The sequence below is a fragment of the Carica papaya genome, chromosome 2 (assembly GCF_054855325.1).
Source record: "Carica papaya isolate Zhongbai chromosome 2, ASM5485532v1, whole genome shotgun sequence".
Classification (NCBI taxonomy): Eukaryota; Viridiplantae; Streptophyta; class Magnoliopsida; order Brassicales; family Caricaceae; genus Carica; species Carica papaya.
The window spans coordinates 2,026,517-2,050,750 of NC_142310.1; the positions used below are offsets into that span (position 1 = coordinate 2,026,517).

The following is a 24,234-nucleotide window of genomic DNA, read 5'->3' on the forward strand; positions in this document are numbered from 1 at the left end:
GTAAGTTTTTTATATTAATAATTAAATGATATATTTATAATATAATATAAGTAATTTTCAAATAATAATACACACAAAAATATAATTCAATTCAAACTTACTATTTTTTTAAAATAAAAAATAGTTAAATAGTAATTAACATTTAACGTATTAATTTAAAATATAATTCAACTTAAACTCAGTAATTTTTTATAAAAAAATAAATTTATATTAAATTTCACTCGTGCAATTAATTTAATTGTTACTTATAATTAGAAAAAAAAAATTATATAATTTTCAAAAACATTTTGTATAATTTTAATTTTAATATTGAGGATTAATGAAGGAAAATAGAGAAGCTATATATTGATGAATTGTTAAACTATATGCCATAGGGTTTATCAATTAAGAGAAAAAAAAAATATTTAATTACAACTATTTATGGCAGCCAAATTTGGTGCAACATCAATTTTGAACACTACCATATATTTCAGTATATATTAATTGTGTCATAATATATATTTTGAATTTTTTTAATAAACATTCATTATATAAAATTTATATTCTAATAGTAAGATAAATAATATAATTTCTTATACAAAATAATTCAAAACTCGAACTCATAATTTCAGAATTACCAACTATCTCTCTAAAAGTATCAAACGCGTTGTGATTATTTCAATCAAAGTAAATCTAACAGCTCGTTTGCTAGAATTGTAATATTCAATAAATATGTTAACGGGTTGAGTGTTAAATCAACTTAATCAAATATTATGCGTCAGTCAGTCACTGTTAGTTTATAATACATACGTTTCGTAAAATTTTAATTTTAACTTTTTTTTTTGAAGTGTCGGAAGAAATTATAGTTGACTTTGATTTGTTTGTTGCATGTGTATTTATTTATTCCACCGAAAGGGAAGCTTCATTGTTCTATGCTGCATCCATATATAGATAAATAGACAGCTCCATTTACCTGCTGAGTTAACCAGACAATACATGAGAGCATATGTTAGTTTAATGCTGGCTATATACACACAGATATACATATATATATGTGTGTGTATGTATGTATATTGATACCCATTTCTAGCAGAGGGTTAGAAGTAGTGGCCAAGAGATAATTTGGTCATGCTTACTAGATTATGAACGGAGACAGGTTGAAGAAAAGAAGAAATTTAAGTAAAGATATCTAACTTGGGTAGGCAGCATTAATGTGATATATATATATATATATATATATATAAATTAAAAAATATTATAATAAAATTTTACCCAAATTAAAAAAAAAAAAAAGAAAAAATTGATTAGTAATATGAAGTCAAAAGTAGGGATAGTTCCAGATGAAAATATTGGCATATGTATATATATATATATTAAGAAAAAACTTCTGTAATGGATTAAGAATATATTAGTATTCTCTACCTAGCTAAATATTGAATTATACATACACTTCTACAAGAAGGAATACTGCCACTCGCTCATCTGCATGCATATATACATATATATATATATATATATTTATATTAGATACAGATCTCAACTTTAATAATATACATGTTCTCCCTCATGGGAACAAAATGATCTTCACTCTCTATGAATAATATTTTTTTTTTTTCTCTTTAATTTTCTGTAATGATTCGTCGTTTGAAAAGTTATAAACCATTAGAAGCATAGAAGAGTTTCAAATTCTTGGAGACAAGGATCTCCCTTTTCTTTCACTTTTTCTCCAGTTTCTTTTGTCCTTTTTGGGGATGCTTTTGAGGCAGTAATTATCTTCAGGATTTTTCACAGAGGTTAAAACAGTTTGAATTTCATCCATTTGTCAGTAAAAGAGTTTTCGAAATTCGAAAGATTTAAGTAAAAAATTCCACCGTGCGCTTGTTTCAGTTAAAAATGATCAGAATCTGGATAAAGAAAAATGGCAGGAGGCTACTTGTAGTACTTTTGCATCTGTGACTAACAAAACTGCCCAGAACCCAGCTAATGTCTGAGTGGCTAAGAGAGCAAGAAGAAGAAGAAAAGGCTATGGCGATATTTACAGAAAAAAAAAAAAAGGGAACATCGAACAATATTGGACTTCCTGAGGAATATCAAGTTGCAATCCAAGTTTCAACATCCAATGCATTTATACACATCTTCAAACTCAGAAAATCAGGAAGTCCCCATAAATGCTGATTCATGAGATACTAATCAATTAAATTTAGGGATTTGATGGGCTCTCGACGTGCTTGCTTCCCACGGTTTTAGTGGTGAGATTACTATCAGAAACAGGGGAGACAGCCCCACCGGCCTCTTGTTCATCATCTTGAGATGTGCAACGATCTTCTTGTATTGGGTCCATCCCATGACTGTCATGGGTTCTCGACGAAAGCCCGTGTTCAGACATCAAATAATTGTATGAATGTGTGTCAAAGGATTCGTTACCGTACTGAGATCTAATTGCTGAACTGAACAAGGGTTGCATTACATGTTTTCTATCAGGAAATTCCCGGAGTGATATTCGACAAACAGGACATGTAGAATGCTGTTGCAGCCATATGTCTATACAGGCTACATGGAAGGAGTGCCCACAATAAGGGAGGATCCGCAATATGTCTTCGCTATGGTATTCTGAAAGGCAAACTGAGCACCTGACAGGGACCAAAGTTTAACATTTAAATTAGCAAGATGTTTGAGCAGCAAGAAAAACAGGACACATGCCACTAATAGAAGAAAAAAGAAAAAGATTCAAATAGAACTAGATGCAAACGATCCGAAGAATGGTCCAGACAGTTAATCAACTTTTGATTCGAAACTATTCAGGATCCAACAGTCTTTCATAGCAAAATAAATTGAAGGGTGATGACCTCAAATAACTCAATTCAAAACCAAAAAAAGGATGATAATGAAAAAGTAAAAAAAAAGCATAGGATGCTTATATTCTGCTCCATCAAATCAAGTATAAATTGGCTAATAAAGACTGCTTAAGCATTGCGTTACACTTTATTCCCGGGATTTTCCCTAGCTTCAGTTTTATTTCTAAATAGTGGAAAATAGGTTCTAACATTTAGATTGAAATGATCTCAGGCTGACTATTTCTGGGCTTCTGAAGAATAATATTTTTAGGTTTACACAGACTGAAGAAAAAGGATCCACTGTGACTAATCCCCAAGAAGTCGGGATTACAAGCTTAGATAAGATATTTCCATTCTATTTGTTGCTGTCAAGCTGAAAATAAGTAAACAGAGGTTGAAAAGACCAAGTAATAGACTTGAATGATAAATAATCACATTGTACTCAAGAAGTGCATAAAGAATTATCTTCATTTTTCTTGTAGCAAACTTTTGACCAATCAAAAGTTTAGAGAAATCCTAGAGACAGACTGACATTTGTCGCTTTGAAATTGTCAAATACCAAAGAGGCTCCAACCAGTAAGAGATGCAATATAGAATGCAAATAGAACAATATAAACAGATACAAATTTTCTCCTAAAAGGCTGTAAGAATTAAGCAACAGGTCAGGACCTAAAGTTAAACCTGAAATCTGACAATCTTTATTGCTCACTTAGTAAAAAAAAGTAAAAAAAAAAAAGATCTTCCAAACTCCACTCCTCTCTGCTTATTGCTCACTCAGTAAAGAAAGATCTTTATAAACTTCACTCCTCCAAGTTAAACCTGAAATGCAAATTACGGAGCACATGGTGTTCCATTGAAAATTCGTTCGCATCAAAGAAAAAGAACTTTAGAAAGTAACCAGAATAGTCAACATAAGAGACCATTAGTTCCATTAACATGGAACAGTGACTAAACTTCTGAATAGGTATCCTATATCTAAACTGAATTCTTTCTGGTTGCTTTGTAACAATAAGGAGATTCTCCAAGCTAAGAAATCTAGCAGTGAAGGGCTGGCTGAGGACAAGAACCACTTATACTGCAGTGAAGATCATGGATCTGGTCCAAAAAACAGACTAAAAAATAGAAAGTAAAAGATAATACTGTAACAGTATCAAAGAAAAATAGATGACTCGTTTTTTGTTGCAAGTTATAACATTAAGAGATAGAATGACATCTGAGGAAAGAAAAATTGTAACGACCCCGCACATCCAAAAAGAAATATATAATAATTTAAGTGCGGAAACGAACTAAAAAGTTAACGTTTACATCTCTTACACAATAATTTAAAAGTATTAAACAAACATCGCGGAATGAATTCTCTGAAAGAAACACGAAAAATGAAAAAAGTAAAGGAAAATATAAAATATCTAGCATCTACTTGCAATCTTCTTGCGGATCGGGTTCGGGAACCAGATTCTCTTGATCTGAAATGGTTAAATAAAGAATGAACTATACTATCCCAGTAAAAACATCACACTATATCACCGGCATAGAAACAAAGGTTGGTAGAAAATCAAAACAACTAATGGAGCACTAAATTTAAACCAATACATTTATTAAAAATAAAACCATTTAACTTTCACTTACCGTTAGAAAATTTATGAAAACAAATTATAAAAACAATAATATCATACAGATCACAACTTCATGCACGATCAGCAACATAGAATATATCATAAATTCACATTCATTAACAATAAACTAAATCATAACCGTCTCTCGTTTCACCAACCTATTAGTATTCATGGGGATCCATAAGGGTATCCTTGCTACACGTGAACCATTTCCTTTAACAATCTTAATTACAGAGCCGTCCTCATACCCCGTCTGGTATGAGCACCAAGATATTAAACTTCAATACCCCGTCCGATATGAGGGTGAAGCGGGCCGTCCCTATACTCCGTCCGGTATGAGCGCCAAATGACCAAGTCTTCATACCCCGTCCGGTATGAGACAACGTTCACGGTAAGACTCCCCATGAACCCGGTCCGTCCACCATCTCCTAGGATATCTAATAAGGTTTTCATTTTATCTGTTTATTAGATCGCACCCATTTCCTATTTTTCCTTAGTCTCTGTTACCGAATCAACATAATTACATAAACAAATAAACATGCATCCGGTAATGCAATCATATCTTACATCCCAAAATCAAACAGTGGTCAAGTAAGACAATAATACATGCATATAAACCATAAAATAGATAAAACAGAAACCATTATGCTTTTAAACTGCAAAATCAATCAACAGAAATCAACAGAGAACAATGTCCGGTTCGGGCTCCATTAACAATTCGTAATTAATTATACACATTTATTTAATTTGTACAAAATATCGTATTATTATTTATTCAAACTTCAATTCTATGATAGAAAATAGGGTGAAGGGTCCTTACTTGATTTGACGCTGAAAAGCTAAATGGTTTACTGCACCTACGGACGGGTCCCTAGGTTTCATGAATTTTTATTCAGGAACTGAAACGCGCTTACGGTACCTACAAATGTCCCAAATAACCTAAAAATCAATCCCAGGGTCTACTCGGCCAATTTCGAAAATCCGGCACTGCGGTTTCGCTGTGCTCCGACGACGGCGGGGGCTACGGCCTGCCTTGGGTTGACCGTTTTTGGCTGAATTCGGTCGATTTTACACTGATTCCTGCGCGTACACACGCTAAACAGTCTCGGTAGGCCGAAAAAATACGAAAAACCGAAACTCACCAGGGTTGGGGTTCTTCAGTGCGGCGACTCCTTCGGCTCACATTGCGGTTGGGTGTTTCGTTTCGGTCAACCTGTAGAAAGGAAAACGGTAATCACAACGGTGGAAAAATTATACAAGACGGGAATCGGGAAGGGTCTCATCGGAGGCGGTTTGTGAAATTTCCCGCAGCGGCGCCACCGGGCTTCGATGGCATTTTTTGACCAATTGGCCTGTTCTTTCACTCCGATTTGGCCATGGATGGGTTTAAAATTGAATTTCGTGCAAAAAGAGAAATTTTTACCTTTTTTGGCGGTCGGAAAAGGTTTCGGTGCGGCGGTAGGTGGCGACGGTAGGCTCCCCGGCAGCTGGGTTGTCTTCTCCAGCAAGGGGTTCTGGCGGCTAGGGTTAAGGTTTGGGTGTGGATGAGGTTATTTATACCCATCCGCTTTTGATCTGGGCCGTCAATCGCTTTTGATCTGAACCGTCTGATCGCGATTAAATAAGGAGTGAATCTGGGCCGTTCATCGCGATTCAATCTGGGTCGTTCGATCGCGCACATGCGGTTTGCCCACATGGCTCTTCTCCGAGTGGCCTCCCGTGTTAGCGCCTCTACCACTTTGCACATCTTGATTGGTCGGAGCTGCTGACCGGGCGTCTAACATGGTGTAATTTTTTTAAATTGTATTTTGACCCCCGGTTTCTGATTTTTCTTTCAAAAATATTTACAGAACTCAAATTTTCACCCCTTTTTTTCAAAATTATTTTTAATTTAATACTTAACAAATTTTTACTTATTTTTTCATTAAATTAAAATAAAATAAATTAAATATATAAATAACTATATTTAAAAAATAATAATAATAATAATAAAAAAAAACAAATGTTGGGTGTTACAAAAATAGTCTAGGAAAACAAAAACCTAATTTATAAGCTAGATGGCAATACAATTGCTTCTACACTTCTTCTGACATTCTACAAAGAAATCCTTATGCATATCCAAAAACATGAAAGATAGGGAAAAACTTTTGTCCTTGATCAGTGTGTGAAGCAGCATCACTGGAAGCTGCAAAAATTGATAAAATTTATGCTGGAACACCAGCTTGAAGAAGGTCATGAAGCACATTCTGCATATTGAAGTTCTCGTTTGCAATTCTGTTCTAGATGTCTACAACTAACCATAATGTACGACACGGATCTAGAGAAGAAGCATATTCAAGAGATGGCAAATTTAACAATGAGGACAAGTTATAGACCACTAGGCAGAGCAATATGAAAAGGACCAGCAAATAGAAATAAGGAGGATAGATTTATGAACAAATTTTCAAGTAGTCTTCAAATTATAATTACAGAGATGTGAAACTCATCTGAAACTAACCTATACCTCTATATCTTCCTTCAGTTAAAACTCCTATCTTGTTTTACACATCTCCTTGAATGCTGCGTCTCATTCCGTGAGATAATCATTCTACAACAATTTCAGTAACAGTGTGACAAAGGTAGGCATCAATTTAGCCACTCAAAACCATGGATCCAAATATGATAAGAGAAGCTACTTCCTGTGTCAAGTAATGGTTATTTAAGCTTCAGCTCTATAAAGTGGAATATAGATTCCCTATGCCTGCAAAATGAAGACCCTGAATAGTGTTTGACTAAGTCCACAAAAGCGAGAAGGCGCATTTTGCTCAAAAACTAAACTATAAAGAATAAAATGTCCTAGAAAATCTACTTTGCTATTTCCATGCATCTTTTGCTTAGTGATCAATGAAGCAAATAATTCTGCAGACCTCATTAATTTTGGAGTTGACATAAACCATAAATCTATACTGAACAAATACAGCAACTTAATCATAGACCGAACAAATCCTAGGTATCTTGTCATCACTACAAAAATAACATAAAAGAATAAAAAGCAAATATTAGCCCATTGAATTAAATAAGGAAAATAGAAAACATACTGAGCATCTTCGACAGCAGAGAAGAACTCATCACTGTACTTCTTTGTTGGGAAGTTGGCCACCACTACAGGCTCAAGACCATGTAACCCTCGCTCCAGCTGTACAAGCAATATAGTTTAGACCCTTTTAGACAAGGAGACCGAAGTCAGTGCTACATAAAAAGCTTTTAAATTTTGGAAGATGCTATCCGAAAGTAAAGCCTCACTGTAAAATGGACGTGCATAACAAATAAGGAATAATCCTCTTGTTCATTTTCAGCATAGGCTCTTCAAATGAGTCTGCCATACTCTTAACTAGGTTCTTGATTCAGTTTAAAAAAAGGTAAAGACAAAAAAAAAAAGACAAAACAATACTATGAAAAGGTATTTAATTAACTGGCATCAGAAGAATTTGCTGAACTAGAAACAAAAGTAAAATGATGGATACCAGAAACCTTGCCCCATCCAAGTTAGGAAAATATTGAATCAAAATCTAATATGATAGATATTGTCAGACCATTTTAGAAGTTTCGGCATGAAATGAATAACTCATGATGCAATGTTAGATTAAAAAAAGAAAAAAGGAAAAAGGAAAAAGGAAACAAACAAGAAATACCAATCTGAGCAAGATCTAAGTGACAATAAAACCCAAATAAAATCTCAAATCCCTTCCCCCCCCCCCCCCCCCCCATACTCACAAAAAGCAATTGTCTCCATCTCTATAGCCAACTACCCATTAATAAACATGTTCTCAATACAACTCTGAAAAGAAAAATTCAAATCCACTGAAATACTTCAAAAGAAGGGAAGAAAAAAAAAAGAAACTTGATATCAATCAATAATCAGTAAACTGAAGTAAAACTTAACCCAACAACAGAGAAAACTAGAATTGCAGAAAACAACTCTTACCAGACTGAGATCAGATCTTGAAGCAATAGGAAATGATCTTCTCGAAGCATTCAAATGAATCCGGGCACAAACCAGCCGCGTGCAGACGAAGACTATGAACATAGTGCTCACAGCGAATCCTATCACCGTCATCACCACGTTTATCCCCGAAGAAATCATATTTTTCTTCTCTTAATCTTTAATTTTCTTTTCCTCTCTAAACCCAGTAAACTCATCACAAAACCGAAATTCCTAAACTCCCAAGACTATCTACAATCAAAGTAGCCATAATTTGTATAGAGTTTTCTCCTTCTCGCACTCCGTGTCTTGTCTGATTTCCTCAGAGACTTTTCAGCGACTGTTTTATTGTGCAAGAAAGGAGATAAAAGACAGAGAGCTAGAGGTGGAATCCATGGTGGATTGGGCGGGGAGGGAGAGTGAGAAAATCCATTGAGGATAAAGACGATTGGATCTAAACCTACTGTGATTTAGAGCTGAAGGAGTCATTTAGTCATAAGCTGGTCTGGTCTGGTTTCCTGTTTGTTATAATTATTATAATTCTTAATTTAATGTTTTTTTTTTTTTAAAGTTTATTTATAATTTTCTTTTTTTTTTTGGCAACTGGAAATTTTGATTTTCACTCTTCACTCTCAATATCTACGTGTCAAATTTATTAAATAAAATTAAAGTCAAATATAATTTTAATATATTTGAATAATTTAAATATTAGTGTAAATATTAAATTTAATTAATTAATATTTATTTTTTTAAAATAACATTATTTAAATAATTTATTATTTTATTTTTAAGTTCAAACAACCACTTTGACATCCCTTATCCACACTCTCTCCATGTTAATTTTGGTGATTCTGTTTTATACTAAAATATTATTTTTTAAAAATAATTAATTATTTTCTAAATTTTTTTTTTAATTTTTATTTTTTTTGTATTTTTATTTTTAATTTCTCCTATTGGGCTTGGGCTTGGACTTAATCTGATTAGCCGGGTCAGGCCCAATTAGTCTAATGGGCCCATTTAGCCTGGCCCATCTTTGTACGAACCGGGTCAATAAAATTTCGGAGCAGGCCCACATTAGCTCAATTGGGAATGAACTTGAGATATTATACACACATATATATACATATATGTATGTATTATTTGGTCACAAATTTTACTATGTTTGTTGGGCTTAGCTTTCAGGCCCAATTTTATTAACTATCACCTAATCCTACAGGCCCATTTATCCACCTTTTATTTTATTTATAATTAATTTATTTCAAATATTAATTAAATTTTATTTGTAAGTAAATCTATTTTATAATAAACTAATTCATAAATAAAATAAAATTTCATTTTTAATTAATTAAAACACAAAAATTCGAAGATATTAATATATTAATTTGTGTTTTTTTAATGATAAAGATCATTTTCTTTTTTATATATAGTTGTATTAAATACGCCACGCGTCTTATTCTTAAGTTTAATATTATAATTAATATTCTAAAAAAATATTTAATTATTTAAAAAAATATATTTAATATTGTCCTATGTAATTTATGCAAGCAAAAATAATAATTAAAAAATAACGAAGTGTTTTTAAAGTCTTGATTAAATAATAATCCATTTGGTAGTGTCATTTAAAGTTGGTCAACTTTTTAAATCGATGTAGTAGTTAGTGGTCCTGGAGGAATATTGTTTATATAAAAAATATGTATGTATATATATATATATATATATATATATATATATACGTGTGTGTGTTTGTACACGTGTCTACAAATTTTGTATAGAAGTATATGTAGTCAAATTGTTTAAGTTATCTTGTGTTTAGACTAACATTAGCAGAATTAATAACACAAAAAAATTAAATAAGTATATTTAATGATATTAAATTTTAAGTTTTTTTGGGTTAATTTTATTATTTATTTAAACTTATAAACTTATAATATTAAATTTAATTTTTTAATTAAATTATTTAAAACGACGTTTACAAACGTTACCATTCTTAAACATAAATTTGACTATATTTTAAATGTTAAAAGTAAATTATTAATAAATTAAATGAACAAAAGTGTACATAAATTCATAACAGAAGAACATAACTCTTTGGAGCTCTTTCACTTTCTTTATTTCTAATGATGAGATATCATTGTAACACTCCAATTATTATTATTATTAGTATTAGTATTATTTTATTTTGATTTTTTTTTATAATTTTTATATGAATATATGAATTTTTATAAGGTTTTAATTTAGTTTAATTTAATTAAATAGAAATAATAATAATAATAATGGGTAAAATTATTTTAGGGATTTAATTGAAAGCAATTTTGAAAAAAATGAGTGAAAATTTAAGTTTTGGAGGTATTTTTGAAAGAAAATTTAAAAATCGTGGGTCAAAATGTAATTTAAAAAAATTGTGTCACGTCAACTGCCCAGTCAGCAGCCCCGGCTAACCAGAACGCGCCGCGTGGTAGAGATGTTGACGCGGGAGGCCACGCAGAAGGGAGTCACGTGGGCGATCCTGGTGCGCGCGATCGAACGGCTGAAATCTGTTCCCGCGCGCACGGACGGCCAGATTGCATGCGCACGGACGGTCCAGATTGCATCGCGATGAACAGTCCAGATTCATTTCTTTTTTAATCGCGATCGAACGGCGCAGATTAAATCGCAATGGACAGCTCAGATTAAAAGCGGAAGGTTATAAATAATCTCATCCACACTCAAACCCTAACCCTAGCCGCTAGAGCCCTCGCCGAAGAAGACAGCCCAGCCGCCGGAGAGCCAACCGCCGCCACCCGTCGCCGCACTGGAGCACTTTTCGGCCGCCAAACAAGGTAAAAATTCTCCAATTGGCTCAGAATTCGATTCTAAACCCACCTGTGGCCAAATCAGAGCCCAAACACCGGCCAATTGGCCGAAAAACACCTCTGAAGCCCAGCGGCACCATCGCAGGTTTTTTCGATTTTTGCCTCCGATGAGGCCCTTCCCGATTCCCGTTCGATGTAATTTTTACACCATTGTGACTACCGTTCCTTCCTCTACATGTTGACCAGAGCAAAACACCAAATCGCGACTCAAGCTGGAGGAGCAGCCGCCGGTAAGTTTCAGTTTTTGGTTTTTTTTCGGCCCACCGAGGGCCCTAGGAGTGTTTTCTCACAGGAACCAATGCAAGTTTGGCCGAATTCGGCCAGAAACGGCCAACCCGAGGCGGATCGCCGCCACCGTCACCGGAGCACGACGGAGCCTCCATGCCGGAATTTCGAAATTTGTCAAATAGGCATTGGGTCTAATTTTTGAGTTATTTAGGATATGTGTAGGTACCATAAGTGCGTTTCAGTTCCCGAAAGAAAATTCAGGGAACTCAGGGACTACCCGTAGGCGCAGTGAAAAAAATCTGATTTTCAACTTCGAATCAGGTAAGGACCTCTCACCTTATTTCTTATCACGGGATTAAAGTTTAATAAATAATAAAACTATATTTTATGAATTAAATAGATATACATAGATATTACGGTTACTAATGGAGCTCTGAACCAAACATATCTCTCTATCAGTTCCTGTTTGATGTATTTTACAGTTTAAATGTAGTATAGTATCTGATTTATTTATTCTATGGTTTTGAATGCATGAATCACTGTTTAATTCATTATGGCTTGATTTTGTGAATTCGATGATATATTTGTCTTATTGGATGCTCGTTACTTGTTTTAAGTATTCATGTTTATATGGGAAACGGAAAACTATGGAAAAAAAAATAGAAAAGGTGTGTGAATTGATAAATGGATAAGTTGACAGTCTCATTAGATATCTTGGGAGATGGGGGACGGACCGGGCCTATAGGAAACCCTACCGGGAATGTTGTCTCATATTGGACGGGACATGGAGACTTTCAATACTTTGGCACTCATACCAGACGGGGTATGGGGACGGCCCGTTTCACTCTCATACCGGACGAGATTTTGAGATTTTATTATTTGGGGCCCATACCGGACGGGATATGGGGACGACCATGGGAATTAAGTTTGTTAAAGGAATGGTTAATGTGTAGCGGAGACCCCTATGGATCCCCACGGATACTGGTAGACTGATAAAAAGGGGGTAACTGTTGTTTGATGATTGAAATATAAGAGTATGACACGTACTATGATACAGATTATGTATGAATTCATGATATTTATGATGTTACTTTTTCCATGAGTCGTTTTTATAAATCCAACTGAGATAAGTGGACAGTAAATGGTTTGATTATTGATAAATAAATTTACTTAAAACTTGTGCTCCATTGGTTGTCTTTGGTTTTCTACCAACCTTTACTTCTGTGACAGTAATATAGTGGGATGTCTTTACTGGGTTAGTGTAGCTCATTCCTTACTTAATCATATCAGATCAGAATGACTTAGTTCCCGAGCCCGATCTACAAGAAGACAACAAGTAGATACTTAGATGTTTATTAATTCTTTTATAGTTTTTCATTTCTAGTATTTTCTTTTAAATGACTTATTTTTGGTATTGTTAGTACGTTTAAGTTATTGTGTAAATAATATTAATCAGAACCTTTTATTTCGCTTCCGCACTTATATTCTTTATATACATTTCTTTTATTAATTTCCGAGGCTGTTATAATCATAATAAAAAAATTTTACGTATAATTTGGGAACCATAACCGTATATTTATAGGTAAACATGTTTGTCAACTTTCTTTATTCCTAATTTGATCTATAACAAAATTAAAAATTACATATTTAGTTTATACACATAAAAAATTAACATTTTAATATGATTCATTAAAGTTCAATACATTCTTAACCGTATCAAATCACTTTTAATCGGACTCAATTAATTCGACAGTCTTTTACATACAACAATTTACACATATAAACGCACATGGTAAATTAAAACCCAACATTAACAACTAGTTATACAAATTTTTAATTTATGATTCAGATCTAGGTTTCAATTTTTACCTAATACTAAATTAATATACATTATATTATATTAAAAAAAATTATTAATAAAGTTGCATGACCCTATGGAAAAATAATTTTTTTAATCAACATATTTAATATTTTATATAAAAAAATAAAAAGAAATATAATTATCATAATTACAAAAAGGTTTAGGTTAGGTGTGTGAGTGTTTGTCCCCTAGATTGTATAATTTGTCTAGCACATGAAGTAGATCTCTTGGTTGTATTACTAAAGAAAACAATATTTTGGTAGGGTTCATAGTAGAGGAGCCATATCTATATACTATCTTATTTTGTTTCATAAATATCATGGTTATTTTTTCTAGTATTTTATGAATATTATTACTACTTTTTTTTTTAATTGAAGAAATGTGATTAAAAAAAAATTAATTAATTTACTTTCCATATACCTTATAATGGGTTTCAACATTTTTAGTGATTAGAGTTTTTTTTTAAAGAAAAAACATCAAAATCAAAATTTTCCTTAAAAAAAAATCTAGAAATGCATTATTCGTTTACAATATGCTACATATAAATTAAATTAAAAATAATATTTTTATTAGTTATACTAAACTTTTAAGTTTCGTTATCTGTCGTTACTTTAAATTACTATTCAAACTTCATAAAAACGAAAGAAAAAAATTGATAAAAGACCTCTTATCACAACTTTTTTATTATTATTTAAAAAAAGAAAATTGATGAAGGGAGATAAAAATCACGATGAAATTTTTATTTAATGAAAAAACGAGGAGAGAAAGGTGGAAAGCAAACAAAAAAGAAAAAGAAAGGTCATTGCACCATTTAATTTCTTTACAAAAATTGACAATTTAAAGCTATACATGTCACGACACCACGTGGTATTGGGTCCCTTATGACAATTAAAATTTGTACACAAAATGTGGCCTCCTATTTTTCTGAAAACAACATTTAAATATCTAATGTTCTGATAGAGAATCTGATTAAAAAAAAAAAAAAAAATTCGAGAGTCAGTTCGTAAATTTTTTTTAAAAAGTTATTTGATATAGAATTAAATAAAAAATATATATATATTTTATTAATTAGACGGTACACACACACACAATTATCACGATACAATTTCTTAATAGGAATAGTCCGATTAGAAGCGGTAAACTTTTTGTAAGAGCGAAGAAAACTTTAAGTAAGAGATAGATAATTAGTGTATGGAGGTTGTGTGTTTGACATTAAGCGAAGGCAAAAAAAAGAAAGGAGGAAACTTTTTTATGCTTGGTGAAAGAAACCTTTTATGCTTGCTTCTGTTTTATTCTCTTTTGGCCTTTTTGTTATTTGCTTTCTTTTGGATTCTTTATTTTGGGTGCTTGACCTTTTCTAACATAAAAATAAATTCATGTTTATCTTCTTCACAACATATAAAATTATTTTATTCCACTATAAATTATTATTATTATTATTTATTTTTTTTATTTTTTAATGAGTGAAGAATATATTATTAATCCTTAATTGAGAGAGTGAGTGGGTTTGGAAGTTTGCATGTGTGTGTGTATAATATACTTTATAATAAGTTTGCATGTGGGTGACTCTTTATAGATTTTCTTTTTGAAATCTACTTGCTTCAAAATGACTTAAATTAAACCCCTTTTGTCTTTTGTTTTAATCCAGATCAGTATAAATCTCGGGTCTTCAAAGTTGAATTCTGGATAGTTGGCAGATAGTAATAACTTCAGTCTGCACAGAGGGGGAACATAAACATAAATGAATCTGACATTAAAACCAGAAGCTTTTAACAGCAAGAAAAACCTTGATTCTTGTACCATAATCCCATGTTTTGTCTTCTCTTTTTGAGAATACTAAAGGTAAAGATTGCAAGAGGAGGGACATGACAGAGCCTGCAAGATTCAAAGGAACTGCAAATGAAGCAGGAGGAGAAGTTGAAGATAAAAAAGGATGAGGATTCACATGTTTATTTTCCCAATTTCTTACATTCAAGAATCGCTTCTTTTCAAGCTATATTTTACAAGTATTACTACTCACTCAACAAACATTCTAGGTCAAGACCAAAACGACTGTTCAAGTTTACAGCCAAAACTTGAAGAAACCAGAAAAAAAAAAAAAAAAGGACCAAAAAATGGCACTATATATATGAGCTAATTAGAGATATAGCTCGGCACTTGTACAGGGTAAAACAGATACATGGTTCTCTGACCTTCCTTTATATATATATATATATATATATATATAAATATATATTGGATTGCTTTCCCCAACAGTTCCTGCACTTTCAGCTAGGTTAATTAACAACAAGACGTAGTGAGGAAATATATGGATAAACATATATATATATATATATGTATATAGCAGAGTGTTTACAGCTCACTTTCAGCTCTGGTTTATATGCTCTCATGGAAATTAAGTGAGCGTGACAAGGCGGCGGGATTGGCCTGCAATACTGGGGATGCTTCAGCCATGCAATTTCTGTCATCAGCCCTTGATTGGAAGCCCTTAAATAAGCCTCCTCCATTGCTAGAACTTTTATTCTCAGCTTTGATCCCAAGTGTTGCCCATATAGAGCTCTTTGCAGCTTCTCTTGGATCATCAATTCTCAGAGTTTTTGGAACCAACACAGTTTTCTCCGTATCGGTTGAGGGCTGTTCTTTCTCTGTGTTTGATGGAGTGCTAAGGATGTTGCCATCCCTTGAATGCTTCCCTAGAGTTGGAGAAGAAGGACCAGAACTTTGTGGGGACTGGTTTAGAGAAGAGGGTGGCGAGGTGATAAATGGTACACTCCATGGAGGGGGCACTGCGCAGCTCCAATAGGTTGGTGGTGGGTAGAATGATACAGGAAAGCCTGAAGGGCAGAAAGCGGGTGGTGGAGGAATTGAAGAATTCCAGGGGTAAGGCCATGGAGGCCCTGGAAAACATGGCATTTGAGGTGGGTAAGCTTGATAGTTTTTAGCAGCTGCTGCTTCATGTCCCTTCTCTGATGAATTCATGGTTGAATGATCATCTGCAGTATCTGCTGTAGCTCCTGAGGAAATAAGAATCCTCTGCTCAGATAAATGAAACCCATTTTGAGCACAATTCTGTGGTTTCTCCGAAAGTTTCAACACCGAAGCTACAGATTCGCATAATGGAGAATCTGTGCTGCCAAAGTTAAGGATGGTGCCAGTATTTCCCAAAGAAGCTTTGTGGATTGCATTTGAGGCAGAAACTTGAGCAGCTCGTAGAGCTTCTGAAACCATTATGTGACGATAATGTGAAGCAGAAGAGCTTTTGTTCTTACGACGACCAGCACCCACAGGAACATTCCTCATAGTTCCTCCGGCAGTCCAGTATCTTTGACAGTTTTTGCAGAAATGGCGCGGCTGGTTTACGTTGTAATTGTTGTAGTAACAGAACTTGGTGTCCATACTATTACATCGCGGACATGGAAGGATCTTATCCGGCTTCTTCAGCGTCTTTTCTTGAGAACTACTTGTGTCACTTTGCTCTCCATTGTTAGCACTTTTCAATGATGAAGTTTCTCTGTCAGCAGAGGAAGTTTTAGGGTTCTCACTGATGCCAGATGATGTTGTTGCAGGCTCTTTTAAGTCCTCGGCGCTGTGATCCGACGTGTTACCTTCCTGCTTATCCTCGATGACTTGTTCCCCAGAATTTTCCTGAAATTTCTGAGTTTCAGCAGGAAAACTCAAGTTTACATGGTAGAAGGCTAAACTCAAGTTTAAATTCACAAACAGTTGAAGAAATTTTATAACCAGAGAATCAAAGTTTTAAGTTTCTACTCAAATTGTTTTCTTCAAAAAAGGGGGAAAAAAAAAAGCATTAACCTGTTTTCTGTTTGATTTCAATTTTGAACCACTTATACCCTCTGACAGAATAATCCCAACAGAAGAAAAGCAGACAGAGAATTGATCCCAAGAGGGGAAAGGAGAAGAAGAAAGAGTAGATTGGTTCAGATCCTAAAACAAAAAAGAAACAATTCAATTAACTACAAAGATCCAAAGGTAAGTGAGAGATCCATGACTGTTGAAACAGAACCTATAAATCAACAAAAGGTATTTTTTCGGAACAGAGCGGCTGATCCAGTACCAACTGACAAGGACTCAGAGACCAAATTATAATCAAGTACAGAACAGTAAATTGGTTGAACTAAATCAGATAAAAAAAAAAATAGTAAATGAACATGAGAAGGGTCAAAATTGGAGAAGCAGCAGATGGCCTAATTGATTTGTTTATGAACAGAGAGGTAATTGCTGTAAGGTGATCCACTCAAACTACTACGATAATGATCAGAAATGGAAAATTTCAGTAATTATGGAAATTCCCCCAAATATTGAGTATCCAACAGAAACAAAAGCAAACACAGAAATGATCCGAAGTCTTTTTTAACTTCCGGAACATCCAGCATCGGAAACACCTCGATAAACTGAAAAGCAAAGATACTACGAAACCGGAACGATCCTTTAACAATTTTGAAATTTCAGAAATACAGTTGTTACAGAATTGGGAATCGTAAACTATAGAAGCCGGAAAGGACAGGTCAATTATTAAAATCCCGAAAAACCTAGCCATTGACAATCCCTAAAATTTCCAAAAACAGGTCAGCGCTTATAATCGAAAAAAGCCTCGGGAATTCGGAAGAGAAACACATCACAGCGAGCGAACAAAAAAAAAAAAAAAACAAAACCAGAAAAGTTACCTACCTTTTTTTGATCTCCTCCGTTGCCATCTGTTGACGAACCTCCAGTGGTGTCTTGAGGCAAAAAAATAGCAGAAGGAGAAGTGTGATCAGCAGTAACAGCAGCAGTAGCATGGTCAAGAGTAAGGGAAGACGAATGATTAGGCGAAACAATTTGGTGATTGAGTATCGGCAATGGGATCGTCTTGCCGAAGAGCTTTATAGCGGTGTCTTTAGATTCAAACATTATGCAGATTCAGATTCGGGATTGAGAAAAACAAAGAGAGAATCCTCTCTGAGTCTGTGTTGGAAGAGTAAATACAGTGAAGCAGAGAAGAAGTATTGTTCCAGAACTATAGCATGAATGGGGGAGAAACAGGGGGGGAGAAGAAGAAGGAAGAAGAAGAAGAAGAAGAAGAAGAAGAAGAAAGGAGGTATAAAGGGGGAGGTGGGAAATGCCACGCCAGCAGAGAAATGAAAAAATGAGAACCACAAGTTTATGTGGCGTTTGAGATCTTTGATTCTCCCACATTGCACAAAAAGATAGTGCTTTGCTGTCCCCCCTTTTTCTGCCATGTCACCTGCTCTCCCCAATTACTCGCCATATTTCAATTAATCGCCGATCTTTTTATTTTGTTAATTATTACTACCATTAATTTACTTTAATTACATTATTCTGTAATTAATTTTATTTTTTATATTAGGAATTAAATTAAATTATTTTTTTTTTTGAATTTATTCAAGAACATGTGTGTGGTTAATTGAACCATAAGATTTTGGAAGATTAACTCTAAAGTTTAATTTTAAGTAAATTAATAAGTAATTGACAAAAAATTGAAATGCAATCTTTCAATTTTTGATAAATTTTAATTGTGGGTTTGGTCAATTTTTAATTAAATAGAAAATTAATGTGAATTGAAATAAAAATATGATATAAATGTTTTCTTTTTTTTCAATTCAAAGTGGATATTTTGTGATTTTTAATTAATAAATGAAAATAAAAATTCATCATTTTATAATTGAGAATAAAAAAAAATTAATTAATTATGCATGTAATGTTTTAAATTATAATTAATTTCTATACACTAAATAATTAGAATATTATTATTATTATTATTATGAAAGTCAAGTCAATAAAGATTCATTTTTTTAATGGAATAATATCCATTCGAGAATTGCTAAGCGACAGGATAATTAAAAAAATGGTCCGACAGTAGATTCAAACTATGCAATAAATATTAATTAAATACTAAAAGTTGATACATATTTTTGGTATGCACATTTTCAATTATAAAATAATAAAATAAATTACTATATACAAAATATAGAAATGGAAAAATTTATTCATAAAATTATTAGGTGGAAATAAAATTAATGTTTATAAAATAAATATATATTGAGGAGTTCAAGGGTTTAATAAAATAAAATAAAATTTGAAGAATGATTTTAAATAAATGATTACAATATCTCTACTTTCTTTGTTTATTTTATTTTCTCTCTTTAATTTCTTATTTTTTTTCTTCATATAAATTTTCTTTATTTTGAAAAATAATAATTGACTATTAATTAAGTAATTTACACATATTTCAAAATAAATAATTTGGTTGTTATAATATAAATGTACATTTTGTGATGAGAAAATAATTACAATTCGAAAAATTTTTGAGATGGTTTTATTGATTTGATCCCGTCTTAGTTGGCGATACATTTTATATATAAAAATGAACTCGTATGAACAATACAAAATAATGACAAACGAGCGTAAATAAAGTTATATATATTGTCGAAACACTTTCAATATCTATTCAAGGATTTTAGGGAGCTAACATATAATTAAGCAACAAAATCCAAATAAAACTTATCTTTTGGCCATCTATATAAACATTTATTATAGATAAAATTATGAGGGAAGCGTTTTTCTCTTATTAAAATTTAGTTTAAATCCAATTAGGATTTGTTTAGAATTTGATTTCCACGCGCTAGAAAAATTAGTGAGTAAAATGTATAGTAAATGATTTTTAATTTTCGTAAATATAGAAATACTTTGTATGTTTATCATAATTCTTTAAAGCGTTATCAACACTTTTAATATAATGCGAGTATTTTAGATGGCCAGTACAGAAACGACAAGTAAATCCAAATAAGATTCAACTTCTACCTATGTGTACAGTTATTTACGATAACTTAAATCATAAAAAAAAATGTCGTTCTCTTATTTAAAATTGATTTGAGCTTGATTAAGACTCTTTTGAGAATATAATTTGACTGAAATCTTATCTTCATAATTGAGTTAAGTTGGTGATAGTGGCAAATATTAATTGATTTTGTTTAATAACTATAAACACTATCTAATATATTTATTCTTACAATGTGGAGTCAGCATAAAAGAGTTCGTAGAGTGTAGATAGCTAAAAGTGTATTTTTTTTACTATACATGCACTTATTTGAGGTATCATGATTATTAAAATATGTCTTTATGATCTAAATTTAATTAAAACTTTACCGAGATTCTAATATATTTATAATCGTATCTTTATAAATTTGTTTAAATAATAAAACTATTATAGTAACACTAACAAAACAAAATTACATAGATTATTAGATATTTTCGATGCTTATTAATGCGCTTAAGAGAGCTGATATAGAAATATAACATAACCCAAATACAACTCTACTTTTAACTACGTGTATACTTATTTGCAATAGTTAGTTATAAAATTATTATTTTTATTAAATCTAAATATACTCATTTACTTAAAAATTGGGTTGAGTCCAATTAGGACTTCCTTGAGAATCTAATCTGACGGAGATCTTATCTTCAAACGTCAAACAAGTTGGTGAGCAAACAAATAGTAATGGATTCTTATTTTGTTACTGCGAAAACTATCTAATAGATATATTTTGATATTTTAGAGAGTCAATATAAAAAAGATAGTAAAGTTCAAGTAGTTAAAGAATTTGTTTTTGGCTACGTGTGTACTCAGTTACAATAAATCAGGACTAATAAATATATGTAGTTACCAATAAAAATATTTTATCCTGTAAAATATATAAGGAAAAAAATAATTAAAAAAGATTCGTATTCTATTAAAATTTTTAATAAATATAAAATAACAAAGAAGGTTTTGTTATTATTTTTTAAAAAACAATAAAGCTCAATTATATTATACTTAAATCTCATAAGCCCTCGTCCAAATTTTTTATTTTTTTGTAATTATAATTAAAAGTATAGCTGAAAATAAATTAAAAATATATAAATTATTATTTTAAATATAAATAATAAAAATACTAATATTTAAAATAAAAAAAGATTAAATTCATAAGAATTCCATACGAAATTGAAACAATATATTTAATCAATTGTAATCGAATTTATGCTAATTGTATATTTACAAATAAATTTCATGTTATTTATAAATTCTATTAATTTATTTTACCTAATATAATAATAAATAAATATATATATATTATATAATAGTACAAAAATAATAATTTTTATTAAAAAAAATTAATATTTTTTTTTCAAAACTGTTTTTTAATTTTGCTATGCAATACTCCAGCGTTGTGGCGAGTTATTGATGAGTTGCGTACGAACAAGCTGTCAAAGCCCACTTGCCATACCAACACGTGGCACCAGACCCACCTGGCTGCCTCTCCCAGCTAACATCAACTTAATGCATGCTCCCCGCCACATCAGCATTATATTCTACTGTGGGGGTCCACTTCAAAAAGCGAGGGAAAAAGTTCGTATCATGACATCTCTGCCGTTGATCTTCCATCCAATGGTCACCGGACACGTGTAGGTGAAACAGAAACCATCACCGATAGTTTTCTTTTTTTTTTCCTTCTCAGGGAGAGGCAATGTTACAGAAGAATCTAATCTCTAGTGGCTGTCCTTTGCTGAGTTCAGGAGCATATCCTCCTTGGTGACTGACACGTGTCAACTTCTCAGACAAGATAATGCTGGACCATATCTTTTTCTCTTATCCAATCAGTCTCCTCGATTTTTTTCTCTTCATGTGTTTCTCGCTTTTCCCAATTAAACCCCTATATTTTCTGGTTATTACAAAAAGTGCCCACATTGACTTTTTTTTTTTCAAATGCATACAGGACCCTGTGATTATTTGTTAACAAGGTGAATGGCAACAGGCTACCGGATAGTGGGTAGAAGGTTAAAAAGAAGTGACGTGGACGTGCAACGGTTATTTGCTTCTCTTTTGTTTTCAGTTTCTTTAGTTATTAGTGAAGGACAGTTATAGCTTGGGGAACCGGCTAATCTCAATGCTTCCATAATTATTGCTAATCACGGATTTAATTAATTAAACTCTAATTTTTGTTATGTTTAATCTAACTCCAAATATTTAATATATAATCATAATTTAGACACAATATTAGGTACTGAATAATACATTAATGTTATTTTATTTTTGTAGATAATTCAAATTATCTATCAGAAAATCTCAAATTTTACAGCATATTGCATGCATTTGATTCATTATTATCAAATCTCTTCACGACATTAATAATTTTTTAGAGAATTTTAATGATAATCATACGCGTCGTTCATGCATGCATATTTATATATAGGTATTTATGTTTCAACTATTGATTTTGGTATTATGTTTGTAATTTAAGGATAATTAAAAAAAAATTAAAATGCTATATGATGGATGTAGGTTCGCATAAGTTATTATGTCTACGGGAATGATAAAAGTGGCAAAAAAAATCACGCGTTTCAAAGCTATTAACAGAGATTTGAAAACTGAACCCTCGTAAGGTCATGAGTGCGACAAAAATTATCTTGAGAACGGTAGTATATTCATTTAAACAAAATATGCGAGGAAATAACACAAACTCTGTATAAATTTTAGTCTAGTAAGTGGAACCAAATCTTGGATCGTGTTTAAAAGTTTATTGTTTAATGTACTAGGAGCTACAGGAACAAATGTATGAAGGTGAGAAAAAAAAATAAAAAAGGTAACAAATGCATCACGTGTAATACTTGGAATTAATTTTAAAGATTTAAAATTAACGTATAAAATATAATTTTTAAATTTATGAATTTTTATTTACTATAAAAATTAGAAAAAAATAGGTAGATGATGAAATTGAAAATAATTTTTAAAAAAATGGATGAAAATTTAGATTTTGAAAGTATTTTTGAAAGAAAAATTGAAAACTGGATATCAAAACGTAATTTAAAAAAATATCCACGTAAGACTGTCTAGTCAGCAGTCCCCACGAATCAGAGCGCGCCGCATGACAAGGCATGTTGATGCAGTACCACGCGGGAGGCCACGCTGGCAATCCGCGTGCCTACAATCAAACAATCCGGATTTGTTCCCACACGCACGAACGGTTCGGATCCGTTCCTTTATCAGGCGTGATCGGACGGTCGCGATTAAACGCAATGAACTGTTTAGATTCGTTCCTTCTTTAAACGCAATCGTAAGGTCCAGATCAAATCGTGATGAACGGTCCAGATTCATTTTTTCTTTAAATGCAATCGAACGGTCGAGATTAAACGCAATGGACGGCCCAGATTAAAGGGAGGTAGATATAAATACCTCATTTCTCACCGAATCCTAACCATAGTCGTTAATCCCCTGCTGGAGAAGAAGAACTAGTTACCGAAGAAGGGAGCCGACCGCTACCCGCTGCTGCGTCGGAGCCACATCCGACAGCCAAAAAAGTAAAAAAAATTTGATTTTGAACAACCTCATAGCCAAATCGGAGCAAAAAGATCGGCAGATGAGCTAGAAATCGCAAGTAAAATCTGGTGGCGCCGCTGTGAAAAAAATCAAAAACCGCCTCCAATGAGCCCTATTTTTCCACCATTATAATTACCATTTTATTTTCTACAGATTGACCGGAAAAAAATACCCAACCGCGAAGGTGAGTCAGCGGAGCTGCCACACCAAAAAATCCCGCCACCGATGAGTTTTTGTTTTTCGATTTTTTTTCGACCAACTGAGATCTCTTAACATATTTCTCATAGGGATGAGTATAAAACAGGCCAAAACGGGCCAAAAACGGCTAGTCCGAGGCAAACTGCTGTCGCCGAAGCATGGCACTGTCGTCATGCCAGATTTCTGATATTGGCCAAAAAAGGTTTTTAATACCGATTTTTTATTTTTTTGGGTATTTTTATGTACTTGAAGCGTGTTTTAACATTCAAAGAAAAATTTAGAAAAGTCGAGGACTGCCAGTAGGTACAGTTGAAAGTTTAGTATTTCGGACAC

At 32.5% G+C, this 24,234-nt stretch overlaps 2 protein-coding genes and 1 long non-coding RNA gene across 4 annotated transcripts; all 3 read right to left on the minus strand.

Annotated features, from left to right (window-relative positions):
- Positions 1-2,020: 2,020 nt before the first annotated feature.
- LOC110809188 (RING-H2 finger protein ATL38-like) lies at positions 2,021-8,906 on the minus strand. The gene is made up of 3 exons (XM_022034945.2): positions 8,391-8,906; positions 7,504-7,601; positions 2,021-2,609 (listed from the first exon to the last, which is right to left on the minus strand). Exons 1-3 carry the CDS (start codon positions 8,547-8,549, stop codon positions 2,180-2,182), a joined length of 687 nt encoding a protein of 228 aa, XP_021890637.1. The 5' UTR covers positions 8,550-8,906; the 3' UTR covers positions 2,021-2,179.
- LOC148268654 (uncharacterized) lies at positions 4,442-7,497 on the minus strand. The gene is made up of 2 exons (XR_015816798.1): positions 5,850-7,497; positions 4,442-5,639 (listed from the first exon to the last, which is right to left on the minus strand). It is a non-coding gene; the product is annotated as an uncharacterized LOC148268654 (long non-coding RNA).
- Positions 8,907-15,252: 6,346 nt separating the features above from the next.
- LOC110809166 (cyclic dof factor 2-like) lies at positions 15,253-18,439 on the minus strand. 2 transcript variants are annotated; one of them, XM_022034901.2, is made up of 2 exons: positions 18,018-18,439; positions 15,253-16,982 (listed from the first exon to the last, which is right to left on the minus strand). In XM_022034901.2, exons 1-2 carry the CDS (start codon positions 18,237-18,239, stop codon positions 15,705-15,707), a joined length of 1,500 nt encoding a protein of 499 aa, XP_021890593.2. In that variant the 5' UTR covers positions 18,240-18,439; the 3' UTR covers positions 15,253-15,704. The 2 variants fall into 2 exon arrangements, with proteins under 2 accessions (XP_021890593.2, XP_021890594.2); XM_022034902.2 differs by having other exon boundaries at positions 15,253-16,973; positions 18,018-18,437.
- Between the last annotated feature and the right edge of the window lie 5,795 nt (positions 18,440-24,234).